A 15891-nucleotide genomic window follows, 5' to 3' on the forward strand; every position below is an offset into this window, starting at 1 on the left:
AGTGTCCATGGGTTCAATGTCCATTTGGGAATCGGAAGACAGAGGGGAAGAAGCTGTTCCTGAATTATTGAGTGTGTGTCTTCAGGCTCCTATACCTCCTCCCTGATGGCAGAGGGGAAGAAGCTGTTCCTGAATCATCGAGTGTGTGTCTTCAGGCTCCTGTACCTCCTCCCTGATGGCAGAGGGGAAGAAGCTGTTCCTGAATCGCTGAGTGTGTCTCTTCAGGCTCCTGTACCTCCTCCCTGATGGCAGAGGGGAAGAAGCTGTTCCTGAATCATCGAGTGTGTGTCTTCAGGCTCCTGTACATCCTCCCTGATGGCAGAGGGGAAGAAGCTGTTACTGAGTGTGTGTCTTGAGGCTCCTGTACCTCCTCCCTGATGGCAGAGGGGAAGAAGCTGTTCCTGAATCATCGAGTGTGTGTCTTCAGGCTCCTGTACCTCCTCCCTGATAGTGGCAAAGGGAAGAGAGCATGTCCTGGGTGATGGGGTCCTTTACGATGGAGGCTGACTTTTTGAGGCATCACCTTGTGAAGGTGTCCTCATTATGGGAAGCCTATTGCCCATGATGGTGCTGGCTGAGTTTATAACTTTCTGCAGCTTTTTCTGATCCTGTGCAGTGGCTGCTCCACACCAGTTATAATGCTCTCCAGGGTACATCTACAGAAATTTGCAAGTGTCCTTGGTGACCGGCCAAGTCTCCTCAAATTCCTAATGACATATAGCCACTGACCTGCCTTTTTTGTATTTACATCAACATGTTGAGCCTGGGTAGATATTCAGAGATGTTGACACCCAGCAACTTGAAGCTGCACACCTGATCTCTCGATGAGGACAGTTGTGTGTTCCCTCGACTTCCCCTTTCGGAAGTCCACAATCAACTCCTTGGTCTTACTGACGTTGAGTACAAGTTGTTGTGGCAACAGCAGCCAGTTGATCTATCTCACATCGAGCTTCGACCTCGACACCACATTCCTGCTGCAGTCCCATCCATTCCTCCAGTACCTAGAAACCTGTTCAGTCTCTTCTGATGGGTATAAAAGACCAGCAACAGTCGAGGAGGAGCTGATGGGTGTAACAGTCAAGAAAAGATTGGTGTAACAGTCGAGGATGGACTGATGGGTGTAACAGTTGAGAAAAGACCGGTGTAACAGTCGAGAAAGGATCAGTGTAACAGTCAAGGATGGGCTGACAGGTGTAACAGTCGAGAAAGGATCGGTGTAACAGTTGAGGATGGACTGACAGGTGTAACAGTCAAGAAAGGATCGGTGTAACAGTTGAGGATGGACTGACAGGTGTAACAGTCGAGAAAGGATTGGTGTAACAGTCAAGGATGGACTGATGAGTGTAACAGCGGAAGACAGGCTGACGGGGTGTAACAGTCGTGGAAGTGAGTGATCAAAACACCACTGAATACAGTAAAGAACTCAGAGAAATGTATTCACCAGGAGGGGGGGATGGGGAACTCACTATCGCATTCAGCTGGAGCTCACAGCCTGGTAACCACAAGCAGAAGAATGGAACAGAGAGGAAGATGGGGTGAAGTAGTCTCATTGAGTAGAAACACTGTATGTGCCTGTTAATCCCAATGGTCTGGTCTGTTTGTGTCCCACATAATTGAGTGAGAAGGCAGTACACATTGACATCTGCTGATGGATTGTCGGTGGAGGAGGGGAATTGACAACAGTTTGTCAATATTGGCCTGATGAATATAATGCCTGACCTGGGCGCCTGTCGGGAGGACTGCAGCAATCAGTGTTCAATCAGCTTTGTAAAGAGACAGGAATAGATTACCTTCAGCACCTGGGATCTGTGTGTCATTGCACAAAGTCAGGATATTGATGGTATGCCAGTTGGTAAGCATGTGTTCTGCAAGTTATGGGATCTACCTGTGTCCCAGTTAGCTGGGGTGCTTATTCTCAGTGGCCACTTTATTAAGTATACTCGTACACCTGCACGTTAGATAGATAGAGAGAAACTTTATTGATCCCAAAGGAAATGACAGTGTCACAGTAGCATTACAAGTGCACAGATACACGATTATTAGAAGAGAAGTAAGAAAGAATAAAAATAAGTTACCTTAAAAATAAGATGTACAAGTCAAAGATAACAAGATCACTTCCCCAGCTATAGGTGACTCATTATAGAGTCTAATGGCCAAGGGTAAGAATGGCCTCATATCGCCCTTAGGAGAAGTGCAGTTGTCTTATTACTAAAAGTGCTCCTCTGTTCAGCCAAGATGGCATGCAAAGGATGAGAAATATCATCCAGAATTGTCAGGACTTTCCAGAGGGTCCTTTGTTCTACCGCAGACTCCAGTGTGTCCCATTTGACTCCTATAACAGAGCCAGCCTTTCTAATCAGTTTATTGAGTGTGTCAGTATCATTGCCCCAGCACATCACCACATAGAAGATTGTACCGGCAAAAACAGACTGGTAGAACATGTGAAGGAGAGGCCTGCATACTCGAAGGACCTCAGTCTCCTCAGGAAGTAGAGGTGACTCTGGCCCTGCTTGTTCACTGCCTCTGTGTTGGTGCTCCAGGTGCAGCCCAGGTACTTGTAGGTCCTCACCACATCCACGTCCTCACCATCAATAGTAACAGGGAGCAGTGCAGGCTTAGTCTTCCCAAAGTCCATCACCATCTCCTTTGTCTTACTGATGTTGAACTGCAGATGATTCAGCTTCTACCATTCGACAAATTGTTATTTGTTTTTGCAAATAATAACAAATAATAGGTTGCTATTGCAAATGTCTAGTCAGCCAATCATATGGCAGCAACTCAATGCATTAAAGCATGCGGACATGGTCAAGAGGTTCAGGTGTTCAGACCAAACATTAGAATGGGGAAGAAATGTGATCTAAGTGACTTTGATGATGGAATGATTGTTGGTGTCCAACAGGGTGTTTGAAAACCTGAGAAACTACTGATCACTTGGGATTTTCAAGCACAACAGTCTCTAGTCTAGAGTTTACAGAGAATGCTGCGAAAAACAAAAAAAAAATCCCGTGAGCGGCAGTTCTGTGGATGAAAATGCCTTGTTAATGAGAGAGGTCAGAGGAGAATGGTCAGACTGACAGGAAGGTGACAGGAACTCAGATAACCACGGGTTACAACAGTGGCGTGCAGAACAGTATCTCTGAACACTCAACACATCGAACCTCGAAGTGGATGGGCTACAGCACGAGAAGACCACGAACGTACATTCTGTTGCCACTTTATTAGGTACAGGAGGTAACCACTAAGTGTGCATTACAAGACCTGCCTCTTTGGCTGTGAGAAATTTGGGAGCAAGGGTACAAAGGGGGCCTATTCCGGTTGGCTGCCGGTGACTAGTGATGTTCCACAGAGGTTGGTATTGGGACTGATTCTTTTTACGTTATATGTCAGTGATTTGGATGATGGAATTGGTAGCTTTGTGGCCAAGTTTGAAGATGATATTAAGATAGGTTGAGGGGCAGGTAGTCTGCAGAAGGACTTAGACAGAATGGGAGACTAGGAAAAGAAGTGGCAGATGGAATACAGCGCCCAGAAGTGTACGGTTGTGTAGTTACTAGAAGGAATAAAGGCATGGACTATTTTCTAACGGGGCGAAAATTCAGAAGACAGAGGTGCAAAGGGTCTTGCGAGTCTGAGTGAAGGATCACCTAAAGGTTAACTTGCATGTTGAGTTGGTGTTAAGGAAGGCAAATGCAGCATGAGGAAGTGTACGTGGGTTTATGCTCTAAGCCATGGGTACGAAAGGTACAAGATCAGTGAATGTTTCTCTGGGTTTCTGATGCCTTCTCCCCCTTCTCATCAGGTTCACTGGGCGTATCGGTGGCAGACATGACTGCGCCCGTAGCGGGTTCCTCGGGAGGAGTTTACGCACTCATCTCTGCACATCTGGCCAACGTAGCCATGGTAATGAGACGCACCCGGCCCCGGTGTTTTTCGATGAGTAGAGTGCAGGATCCACGCCACACACACTCTGTAAACAAACAGATCTTTCACAGACCTTACCTACCTTCCACAGACAGAGTCCGTAGACCTGTGGTGGCTAGTCACCAGAGACACAGAACGAGAGTCAGTCATATTTCGAATTAGTTTATCATTGTCACACGTACCGAGATACAGTGTGAACACAGAACATACAGCAGACTCTACGGGCCACTTTGACGTGCCAAACCCCAACCTACATGCACACCTGCATCAATCTAATCCATTTTTCTTTCATCCGTATGCCGATCTACTGTAAGTGTCTGTTTAATGCCCCTAATGTATCTGTCTCAACCACCATCTATGGCAGCAATTTCCACATACCTAACACTCGGTGTTTAAAAAAACCTCTGACCTCCCCCTATACTTTACTCCGCCTTGTGTTAGCTACTCCTGCCCTGGGAAGAAGGGTCTTGACCCAAAAAGTTGGCTGTCTATTCCCATCCATAGATGCTGCCTGACCTTCTGAGCTCCTCCAGCACATTGCTCTAGATTTCCAGCATCTGCAGTACCTCTTGTGTCTGGAAAGATGGTGCTGGCTATGCCTCTTATCATCTTGTACACTTTTATTAAGTCACCTCTCATTCTCCTTCTCTCCAAAGAGAAAAGCCCTAGCACGCTCGCGACCTACAGTACTGTGCAAAAGTCTTAGGCACATATATACAGCTAGGGTGCCTAAGACTTCTGCACAGTCTGTGTTTGTCAATGTGGAGCGGAGAGTGAGTTTGTAAATCTGGTGGGAGCAAAGGATTTGGGAATGGCGAGGGTGAAGCACAGCAGGAAGGGGCTGGAACAGGTGTCAGAGAAAGACTGCCGGGGGGAGGGGTGGTGTGGGTGCAGATACACCCAGCCCTGAGACTCCAGGCAAGGTCATTTGATTTCAAACTATTGATTTATTGATCATTACAGAATGTCTCTCTGGTGCTTCCCATTCACTCTACTCTCCCTTCCCCTCTTCCCAACCATGATTCCCCTCTCCCTGCCCCCTTCCCACAATAGAGACCCATATCAGAATCAAATTTATCATCATTCACATATGTCATGAAATTCATTTTTTATTGTGGCAGTAGTACGTTGTAATACATAAAATTACTACAAAACCATGCAAAAGTCTCAGGCTCCCTAGCTATATGTAAGGCTATAAGACCATAAGATAGACGAGCAGAATGTGGCCACTTGACCCATCAAATCTGCTCCACCATTTCAACATGGCTGATCCAATCTTCTTCTCAGCCCCAATCTCCTGCCTTCTCCCCATATCCCTTCAAGTCCTGACAAACAAGAATCTATCAACCTCTTCCTTAAATATACATAAAGATTTGGCCTCCAGAGATCCCTGTGGAACGAATTCCACAGATTCACCACTCACTGGCTAGAGAAATTCCTCCTCATCTCTGTTCTGAAAAGGACGCCCCTCTATTCTGAGGCTGTGTCCTCTGGTCTTAGACTCCCCCACCATAGGAAGCATTCTCTCCACATCCACTCTAGCAAGGCCTTCCAGCATTTTATAGGTTTCAATGAGGTCACCCATCATTCTTCAGAATTCTAGTGAATACAAGCCCAGAGCCATCATATGACAAGCCTGGAATCATTTTTGTGAACCTCCTTTGAACCCTCTCCAGTTTTAGCACATCTTTTCTGTGATAAAGGACCCAAAACTGCTCACAATACTCCGAGTGAGGCCTCACCATTGCTTCATGAAGCAGCAACATTACATCCTTGCTTTTATATTCTAGTCCTCTCGAAATGAATGCTGACATCACATTTGCCTTCCTCACCACGGACTCAACCTGCAAATTAACCTTTAGGAATCCTGCACAAGGACTCCCAAGTCCCTTTGTGCCACAGTTTTTTTTTGCATTTTCTCTACATTTAGAAAATAGTCAACCCTTTCACTTCTTCTACCAAAGTGCATGACCGTACACTTCCAGAATTTGTACTCCTTCTGCCATTTTTTTTTGCCTATTCTCCTAATCTGCCTGTCCTTCTGTAGTCTACTTCCTCAAAACTACCCGTCCCTCCACCTATATTCGTATAATCTACAAACTTTGCAACAAAGCCGTCAATTCCATCATCCAAATTATTGACATATAACGTAAAGAGAATCGGTCCCAACACATTCCTACTCTTTGCCTCCTACCAATCAGCCACTGCTTTATCCATGCTAGAATCTTTTCTGTAATACCATGGGCTAGTAGCTTGCTAAGCATCCTATGTGTGGCACCTTGTCAAAGGCCTTCTGAAAATCCAAGTACATAACATTTTCCTTTGACTATCCTGTTTGTTATTTCTTCAAAGAATTCCAACAGATTTGTCAGGCAAGATTTTCCCTTGAGGAAACCATGCTGACTATGACCTATTTTATCATATGCCTCCAAGTCCCCTGAGATCTCATCCTTAATAATTAACTCCAACATCTTTCCAACCACTGAGATCAGACTAACTGGCCTATATTTCTTTCCTTCTGCCTCTCTCCATTCTTGAAGATTGGAGTAACTTTTGCAATTTTCCAGACTTCTGGAACTATTCCAGAATCTGTGATTCTTGAAAGATCATTACTAATGCCTCCACAATCTCTTCAGCCACCTCTTTCAGAACCCTGGGGTGTTCACCATCTGGTCCAAGTGATTTATCTACCTTCAGACCTTTCAGTTTCCTGAGAAACTTCTCTGTAATTATGGTAACTTCACAGACTTCATGACCCCTGCCATGCAGCATCCTGATAAATCTATTTTTCCTATAATGAGGAGACCAGAACTGAACGCAATACTCCAGATGTGGTCTAACCAGAGTTTTATAGAGCTACAACTTTACTGTGCAGCTCTTAATCCCAACTAAAGAAGGCCAACACACCATAGGCCTGCTAAATGAAATTTACAGCGTTATTTAGTCTCACACTCTGGGTGGTACGGGGAAGAGTTATTTATCGCCTATCCGCTAGTTATCTCCATGGCCTGGTGTGGAAAGGTATAGTTTTGAGCTTTGAAGCTTTCAGTGTAGTTTTCCTTCCTCGGCTGTTTTACTGAGCTGCCAGTGAGGGTTTGACCAAAGAAGGATGGAATGGCCGAGGAAGGGCAGTACCGCACAGAGGGTAGATCGAGGGGGGACGGTAGCTTCCCTTACAGTGGGGGTACCCAATCAGGGGTCTAGGTTAATGGTAAGGGTCCATGCCTTAAAGGAATTCAGTGAGGTTTTTTCCTACAGTTCTACATTTTCTGTATCATAGAGTCAAACAGTACAGAAACAGCCCCTTTGGCCCACAATGTTGTGCTAACTCTTTAACCTATTCCTAGATCAATCTAACCCTTCCCTCCTACGTAGCCTCTATCTCTCTGTCAACCATGTGCCTGGCCATCAACCACCCATACTACGTTAATCCTATTTTAACATTAAAAAATTAAGTGACTTACAAAGGCCAACCCCTGTCGGTGCATTTTACATGAGGGGTAGGACTGTCTCCGTCACTACTGGAAGTGCTGTAAAACTGCTCAACGTTGCTTTATGTTTTTCAGAACTGGTCCGGAATGAGATGTCAGTTCAAACTGATCCGGATGGGAATTGCCATGATTTGTAGTAAGTATTCAACACAGCCCAGGAGGAATTTCTTTTGCCAGAGGCTAGTGACTCTATGGAATTCATTGCCACAGGCAGCTGTGATGGCCAAGACATTGGGTATATTTAAAGCAGAGGTTTTCAGTTAGTAAAGGCGTCAAAGGTTACAGAGAGAAGGCAGGAGAATGAGGTTGTAAACCACAAACACAAGGAAGTCTGCAGATGCTGGAAATCCAAAGCAACACTCACAAAATACTGGAGAACTCAGCAAGCCAGGGAGCATCAATGGAAAAGAGTAAACAGTCAATGTTTCAGGCTGAGATCCTTCATCAGGACTGAGGAGGAAAGGGGAAGATGCATGAATAAAAGGGTGAGGAGGGGAGGGGAAAGAGGCTAGCTGAAAGGTGATAAGGTGAAACCAGATGGGTGGGAATGTTAGGGATTGGAGAAGAAAGAATCTGATAGGAGAGGAGGAGAGTGGACAGTAGGAGAAAGGGAAGGAGGATGGGTTGAGAGGAATAATAAATAAGCCATGATGGAATGGTGGAGCAGACTCGATGGGCCAAATAATCTAATTCTGCCCCTATGTCTTTTAGAACCATATGTGCTGATTTGTTCCTGCACAAGAAAGACTATACATCATCTGCTGTCAGGAGGGTAAATTCAGGGCCCTGTGGGATGCCCTGAGGTCTGAATACGACACCAGATGAAATATTGCATCTGAACAGTGATCACGTTGTATTCCTTTGATGGTTCAGCGGTTCGGGCTGAGTCAGGCACTGGGTGCAGATCAGTGCAATCAGTTCACGCACATCGAGTACGGGAGCCATACTCACATTCCCATACTCACGTCCAGATACCATCCAGTGTTTTGTTCATCCACCCACTCTCTCCAAAGCCTCACCCTCTTCATATGGGTCATCCAGTGAGGCAGGAAGGTGTGCTCATTAACTTTGGCTCATCTAATCCATGTTAAACTGTTAATCTGCACAGTCCCATTGAGCTACGCCTAAACCACAGTTCTCCATACCTCTCCCATCCATGTTCTTATCCAAATCTCTCTTAAATGTTACAAATGAACCCTCATCCACCACTTCCACTATCAGCTCCTTCCACTCTCACATCACCCTCTGAGTGAAGAAGTTCCCCCTCATTCTCTTTTTAAATTTAAACATTTACCTTGACTGTTAAGCATGACTTTCAGTTCTTGACTCACCCAACCTCAGTGGAAAAAGCTTAGTTTGCATTTACCCTCTCTGTCCCTCTATCAAACCTCCCCTCAGTCTCCGACACCCAATGGGCCAAATAGCCTAATTCTGCTCCTATGTCTTAGGGTCTGATAAAGTCCTGTTCTATTCAACCTTCCCCTTTAACTCAGGCCCCCAACATCCCAGTAACTTTTCTCTGCGCTCTTTCAAGCTTATTTACATCTTTCCTATAGGTAGCTAACCACAAATGTACACAACACTCCAAATTCGGCCTCACCAATGTCTTATACAACTTCAACATAACATCCCATCTGCTGTACTCAATACTTTGATTTACGAAGGCCAAAGTGCCAAGAGCTCTCCTGACAACCCTATCTACCTGTGACGCTACTAACAAGAATGACGAACCTGTATTCCCAGATCCCGCTGTTCAGCCGCACTCAGTGCCCTGCAGTTCACCATGTAAATCCTGCACTGGTTTGTCCTCCCAAAGTGCAACATCTCACACTTGGCCTGCACTAAATTCCATCTGCTATTGTTCTTACACCATTAACCTATGACCTCCAGATCTAGTCTCAACCAACCTACTGGAAAAAGCCTGCTAGCATTTACCCTGATTATACCCCTCATAATTTCGTATATCTCTATCAAATCTCCCCTCATTCACCTACACTGGATGGACTAATAGCCTAATTCTGCTCTTATGTCTTATGGTCCTGATGCTAAAGTCCTGTTCTGTTGAACCTTTCCCTATTAACTCAGGTCACTTTGCAAGCTTTGCTAGAACTTCCTCTCTGTCTGTTAACAGTCCAGCCTCCAGGTTGTGGTTGGCACTGTGGAAATACAAGTCTCCTTTTCCCTTTCAGTGAGTCTGGAGTTTGGCCGTGCCGTCTGGTTGCGATTCCACCCACCCGCCCACCCATCCTGTGCCCATCCCAGCTTTGTGTCTCACCTCGGCGGAGTGTTGGTGGGGATCACGCTGGGAGTGGTGATCCTCAGGAATTACGAGCAGAAACTCCACGAACAGTCCATCTGGTGGATCTTTGTCCTCGCCTATATCGTCTTTGTGCTCTTTGCCATCCTCTGGAACATCTTCGCCTACAGTCTCCTAGAAATCGGAATGCTTCCCCCAGCTTAATACTCAGGACTGGTCAAGCCAGCATGATATCACAACCCGGACTTTAAAGTTTAGCTTTATTCGTCACATGCACATCAAAACATACAATGAAATGTGTCATTTTGCGCAAACAACCAACACAGTCCAAAGATGTGCTGGGGGCAGCCTGCAACTTACTTGCCCTAACGCGTACACCTTTGGAACGTGGGAGGAAATCCCTGGAGCACCAGGAAACTCACATGGTCACGGGGGAAAAATATAAACTCCTTCCAAACAGCAGCGGGAACTGAACCCCAATCACAGGCTCTGCAAAGCCGATGTCTTTGGACATCACTTTTAACTGATTGAAACAGGTGGATAAATGGACATTGGGATTTGATTGAATGGTGCCTAACTAAAGCTCGTAACAACAAGATCTGCAATGGAAAAGCAGAGCAGCTTCATGTTCCTGGGTGAAGATCTATCCAGGGCTCAACATGTTGATACAATTATGAAGAAGGCATGATAGCGGCTATATTTCATTAGGAGCTTGAGGAGATTTGGACTGTCACCAGAGTCTAGCAAATTTCTATAGTGGAGAGCATTCTAGCTGGTTGTATCGCTGTCTGTATAGAGGAGCCACTGCGCAAGATCGGAATAAGTTGCAGAGGGCTGTAAACTCAGCCAGCTCCATCAATGGCACTGGCAAACCCACTATTGAGGACATCTTCCATCACTAAGGCCATGCTTCAGCATAGGAGCAGAATTAGGCCATTTGGTCCATTGAGTCTGCTCCACTCTTCTCATTACCACCATCAGGGAGGAGATACAGAAGCCTGAAGGCCCATACTCAGCCTTTTAGGAATATTTCATGGACTGCTCAGAAACATGATGGTGGAGGGAAGAAGCTGTTCCTAAAAGATTCAGTGTGGGTCTTCAAGCTCTTGTAGCACCTCCTTGATGGTGGCAATGAGAAGAGGGCATGTCCTGGGTGATGAGGGTTTCCTTATGACGGATGCTGCCTTCTTGAGGCTCTCACTCCAGGCAGGTATCAGTAGGGCTGTGTTACACTGGGAATCAGAATCAGATTTATTATCACTGACGTGTCGTGAAATTTGTTGTTTTGCAGCAACAGTACAGAATCAGATATAAAACTTACAGTAAGTTAAATAACTAATACAAGACAGGAATAATGAGGTAGTGTTTATGGGCCATTTAGAAATCTGCTGGTGGAGTTCTCAACAGCTACTTACTGTCTGTTAGACTGCTGGTGTTCAGGGCAGCAAGGAAGCTCCTCCATCTCTGGGTGTACAGGACTTCCTTCATTGTATCAGTAGCTTCCTCTCAGTTTTCACTCCTGTCATTCATGCAAGTTCCGGGTGGAGACTCAGGAAAACCATTGCATTCAGATGTAGAAGGACCAGTGGACAACTCTTTGCTGGCCTCGACCCTTTGACCTGTTTGGCATGGGTGATCCTACCAGGAGCCAACACATTCCAGGTCAATGAGGCATGCAGGTCTCCAAAACCATAAGGTTGTGGTCCTCCTGGAGATTCTCAACTCCAGTTAACAAGCTGCACTGCATCCCGACTATTACAGTGAGCAAACATATGGTACATTTACTTCTCATGTTTGTCCTTTTTTGTAACACTCACCTGTTTAATACTTCAGTCTCCGAGTGCCAATTAACTTCTATAGATAAGGTTTTACCAACTGTACATAACTGTCCAAACTCTGTAAATAAGGTTTGCGATGATGGTCTATAGATAATTTGACCGGTCTGGACAATGATCTTATGGACAATACATCACAATAAACAGAAAACCTCACTGAACAAATCTACAGTTAAAATGCAGAATTTTTTTTTTAAAAAGTTTAAAGGAATTTCTAAAAATCTGCTCTATCTGTCAATATCAATTTAGTCAAAAAGCAGAACAGTCCAGCACAATACAGGCCCTTTGGCCCATCGATGTTGTGGTGTCTGTTTAACCTACTCTAAGATCAGTCTAAACCTACCCTCCCACTTGAAGGATGATCCAAGCCCCACAAATCTATGAGCAGAGTCTGTTGGGGGGTGTATTTTGTCTCTTTTCTTCTTGTATTTATTTATGCAGGGAGAAGCTAGGAGATTGGGGCTGAGGGAAAATGGATCAGCCATGATAAAATGGTGGAGCAGACTCAATGGGCAAATGGCTTAATTCTGCTCCCATATCTTAAGGCCTTATAATTGAGATACAGTGCAGAATAGGCCCTTCTGGGCCTTTAGCCTCACCACTCAGCAACCCACCTACTTAATCCTGGCCTAATCGTGGGACAATTTATAATGACCAATTAACCTCATCCATACGTCTTCGGACTGTGGGAGGGAACCAAAGCACCCGGAAGAAACTCACGCGGTCACAGGGAGAGCGTGCAAACTCCTTACAGACAGCAGTGGTAATTGAACCCGGGTCACTGATACTGTAAAGCGTTGTGCTAACCACTGTGCCATCTCACACCAAGCAGCATTTAGATCTTCCTTCACTAAACAAAACTGTATCACAACTCAGAACAGAACAAACGATGACAGCAATTTTATACATAAAATGTGAGACAGTGGACAGGTTGTGTTGTAAATATACACTCAGTGGCACCTTTATCAGGTACCTCCTATACTTAATAACACGGCCATTGAGCGTAGGTTCATGGTCTTCTGCTGCTGTAGTCCATCTACTTCAAGGTTCAAAGTGTTGTGCACTCACAGATGCTCTTCTGCACACTGCTGTTATATCGTGTGGTTAGTTGAGTTACTGTCACCTTTCTGTCAGCTTGAACCGGTCTAGCCATTCTCCTCTGACCTCTCTCATTCACAAGGTGTTTTCATGTACAGAACTGCCATTCATTGTATGTTTTTATTGCTTTTCACACCATTTTCTGTAAACTCCAGAGACTGGGTTGTGTGTGAAAATCAGCAGTTTCAGAGATACTCAGACCACCCCATCTGGCACCAACAATCATTCTACAGTCAAAGTCATTTGGATCACATTTCTCCCCCATTCTGATATTAGGTCTGAACAGTAACTGAACCTCTTGACCATTTCTGCACGCTTTTATACACTGAGTTGCTGTCACATGATGGGCTGATTAGATATTTGCATTAATGAGCCGGTGTACAGGCGAATCTAATTACGTGACCACTGATTGTATGTGCAATACTGGCAGCCAGCATTCCAGGAATGCAGTCCTATTAAAGGACTTTTCTATCTCAACAAATTTTTGGAGTGTGTTCATTTTATTTTAAATCAGTAATCACTGATCTCCAGAAAGTAACTTGTGGGATGGAGGTGGGATGTTTGGGGAGGGTCGGTAGGACAGAATACTCAGGATCATTTCTACCATTCTCCTGTCCTGAACCTTTGCAGGATCATATTCAGCATCAGTCTGTGCTCTGCAGTACCTGGGGCAGCATGGTAGCACAGCAGTTAGCAAAAACGCTTTCAGCACCAGTGACTGGAAGACCGAGGTTCAATTCCTGCCGTTGTGTTTGTACGTTCTCCCCATGATCGCGTAGGTTTCCTCCAGGTGCTCCAGTTTTCTCCCACAGTTCTAAGACGTACCGGACAGGTTAATTGGTCATTGTAAATTGTCCCGCGATTAGATTAATGTTAATTGGGGTTTGCAGAGGCAGTATGGCTCGAAGGACTGCAAGAGCGGACTCTGTACTGTATCACTAGACAAACACCGTGTTGGTCACTGGCACTGACAACACGCCCCATTACAGTATGTTTTGATGCACATGCGATAAATAAAGCTAATCTTTAAAAACCAGTAAAAGCTCACATACTAAAGCATCTACTTTAATTAATTCAGAGATATACATCCCTTAATAAAATATAAAACTGACAGCAGCAGACAGATCGACAACCAAAAATCATCCAACATTGAATTTCTATTTGGATTCTGAACAAACCAGGGTACATTTTCATTTTTAACCAGACAGATTCCTAGAACACACAGCAACTATTTACAATTAATTAATAACACACTAGTGTGGGCATGTTTCATAATGTGGATGTGTCTCCGAATCTTCAAGTAGTGTTTTGGTTGATAAACTTTGGTAAAATTGAACTCTACATGTTTCTAAACAATCAGAGTAACAACTCTATTAATGACAGACAAGGAAAATAACTACAGTTCACCATGTTATATTTTCCAGTGATCAGTTTTTCATAAATCCCCTTTTTAAAAAAAACTGTTCCTCTCTTTCTCTCTCGTCCCCCCACCCCAATACCTCTTCTGATAGGAATAAATATCTGAATCTCTGCATTGCCAAACAAATACAATATCGGTGACAGTGAGGTTCCTCCTCAAGTAGCACAACATATACTGTACAGAGAGAAGTCTTTGTTAAAGTATGTCTGACACAATCCGTTGTTAGTTAGTGGGGGTAATCACACCTTCCTCGTACATGAATTCCTCAAGCACCTTCACCACGCTGCAAGCCTCGGGCATGTTGACATGCTCCACTTTCACGTTACGCAGCAGGACGTCCCCGTTGCCGCAGTTCTTGAGAAAGACAAAGCACTTGAACAGGGCGTAGTTGCTCATTTCCGCCTGCTGAATGTACCGCTTCAGACTGTTCATGTCCTGGATGGCCTGAGCGAGAGCAAGGAGGGGTGAGAGTTAACAGACTGGAAGAAAACGGTAATGCAGGGCTCACACCGCGAGCCAGTTGCCACATTGCTGAGATACTGGCGGGTCTGATATTGGGCATTTGAGACCAGGTGGTTCAAGGTTTTGGTTTCTGGCTGTGCGGAGTTGGTTACTGAAAGTCAAGGAACACAGCTAGCTAGTGGAGATTGTCATGATAAGCCCATTAGGCCATTCAAGTAAATTGAGTCTGCTCTGTAATTCTATTATAGCTAATCTATTACCTCTCAACCTTCACTTTAAGTATACCCAATGACTTGGCCTCCATAGTCATCTGTGGCAAAGAATTCCACAGACTGAAATTTCTCCTCATCTCTGAGGCTGTGCACTCAGGCTGCACCCAGTGGCACCTACATCCAGAATGATGGAGTGTTTTAAGAGGCTGGTGTTGAAGCACATCAGCTCCTGTCTGAGTGGCGACTTGGATCTGCTCCAATTTGCCTACTGGAACAGGTCCACAACAGGTGCCATCTCATTGGCTCTTCACACAGCCCTGGAACATCTGGACAGCAAAGACTGCATACACCTGATGCTCTTTATCAATTACAGCTCAGCATTTAATACCATCATCCCCCTCAAAACTAATCAGTGAACTCCAAGACCTGGGTTTCAATACCCCCTCGTGCAATTTGGATCCTGGATTTCCTCACTTGTAGACCCCAGTCAGTTCGGGTTGGCAAAAACATCTCCACAATCTCCATCAGCACAGGAGCACCACAGGGATGTGTACTTAGCTCCCTGCTCTACTCATTTTGCACCTATGACTGTTTGGCTAAGTACAGCTCCAACACCTTAGACAACTTTGCAGATGACACCACTAGTGTGGGCTGTATCAAAGGTGGTGATGAATCAGCAAACAGGAAGGAGATTGAAAACTTGGCTGAGTGGTGTAATAACAACAACCTCTCACTCAATGTCAATAAGACCAAGGAAGTGCTTGTAGACTTCAGGAGAGGGAAACCAGAGGACCATCAGCCAATAATTATCATATGATCAAAGGCAGAAAGGGTCTCTAACTTCAAATTCCTGGGTGTCACTATCTCAGAGGACCTATCCTGGGCCCATCATAGAAATATTATTGCGAAGAAAATACAACAGTTCCTCTACTTCCTCAGGAGTCTACGGAGATTGAGCGTGTCCTCAAAACCCTTGGCAAACTTCTATTGATGTGTGGTGGAAAGTGTGTTGACTGGCTATATAATGGCTTGGCGCAGGAACACCAATGCCTTGAGTGGAAAAGGTAGTGGATTCAGCCCAGTACATCATGAGTAAAACTCTCCCAACCATTGAGCACATCTACATGAAATGTTGTCATAGAAAAGCTACATCCACGATCAGAGATACCCATCAGCCAAGGCCATGCTCTTTTCT

General features: G+C 45.0%; 2 protein-coding genes across 8 annotated transcripts in view; one reads left to right on the plus strand and one right to left on the minus strand.

The window, feature by feature from the left end:
* Positions 1 to 15891, plus strand: part of rhbdl3 (rhomboid, veinlet-like 3 (Drosophila)) — a 56134-nt gene that overhangs the window by 30227 nt on the left and 10016 nt on the right. For 6 of the 7 annotated variants that reach the window (XM_073026433.1, XM_073026437.1, XM_073026439.1 and 3 more), the window contains 3 exons: positions 3800 to 3900; positions 7488 to 7548; positions 9602 to 11669. In XM_073026433.1, coding sequence (XP_072882534.1) covers positions 3800 to 3900; positions 7488 to 7548; positions 9602 to 9873 — 434 coding nt within the window. In that variant the 3' untranslated portion in view covers positions 9874 to 11669. Of the gene's footprint in view, positions 1 to 3799; positions 3901 to 7487; positions 7549 to 9601; positions 11670 to 15891 lie in introns of those variants that run through there. The other variant, XM_073026438.1, reaches the window with a different exon arrangement.
* The window catches only part of c22h17orf75 (chromosome 22 C17orf75 homolog), a 30522-nt gene continuing 28282 nt past the window's right edge, over positions 13652 to 15891 (minus strand). Inside the window, exon 10 of the mRNA XM_073026431.1 lies at positions 13652 to 14466. Coding sequence (XP_072882532.1) covers positions 14245 to 14466 — 222 coding nt within the window. The 3' untranslated portion in view covers positions 13652 to 14244. The remainder of the gene's footprint in view (positions 14467 to 15891) is intronic.

Source organism: Hemitrygon akajei, chromosome 22 (genome assembly GCF_048418815.1).
Source record: "Hemitrygon akajei chromosome 22, sHemAka1.3, whole genome shotgun sequence".
Classification (NCBI taxonomy): domain Eukaryota; kingdom Metazoa; phylum Chordata; class Chondrichthyes; order Myliobatiformes; family Dasyatidae; genus Hemitrygon; species Hemitrygon akajei.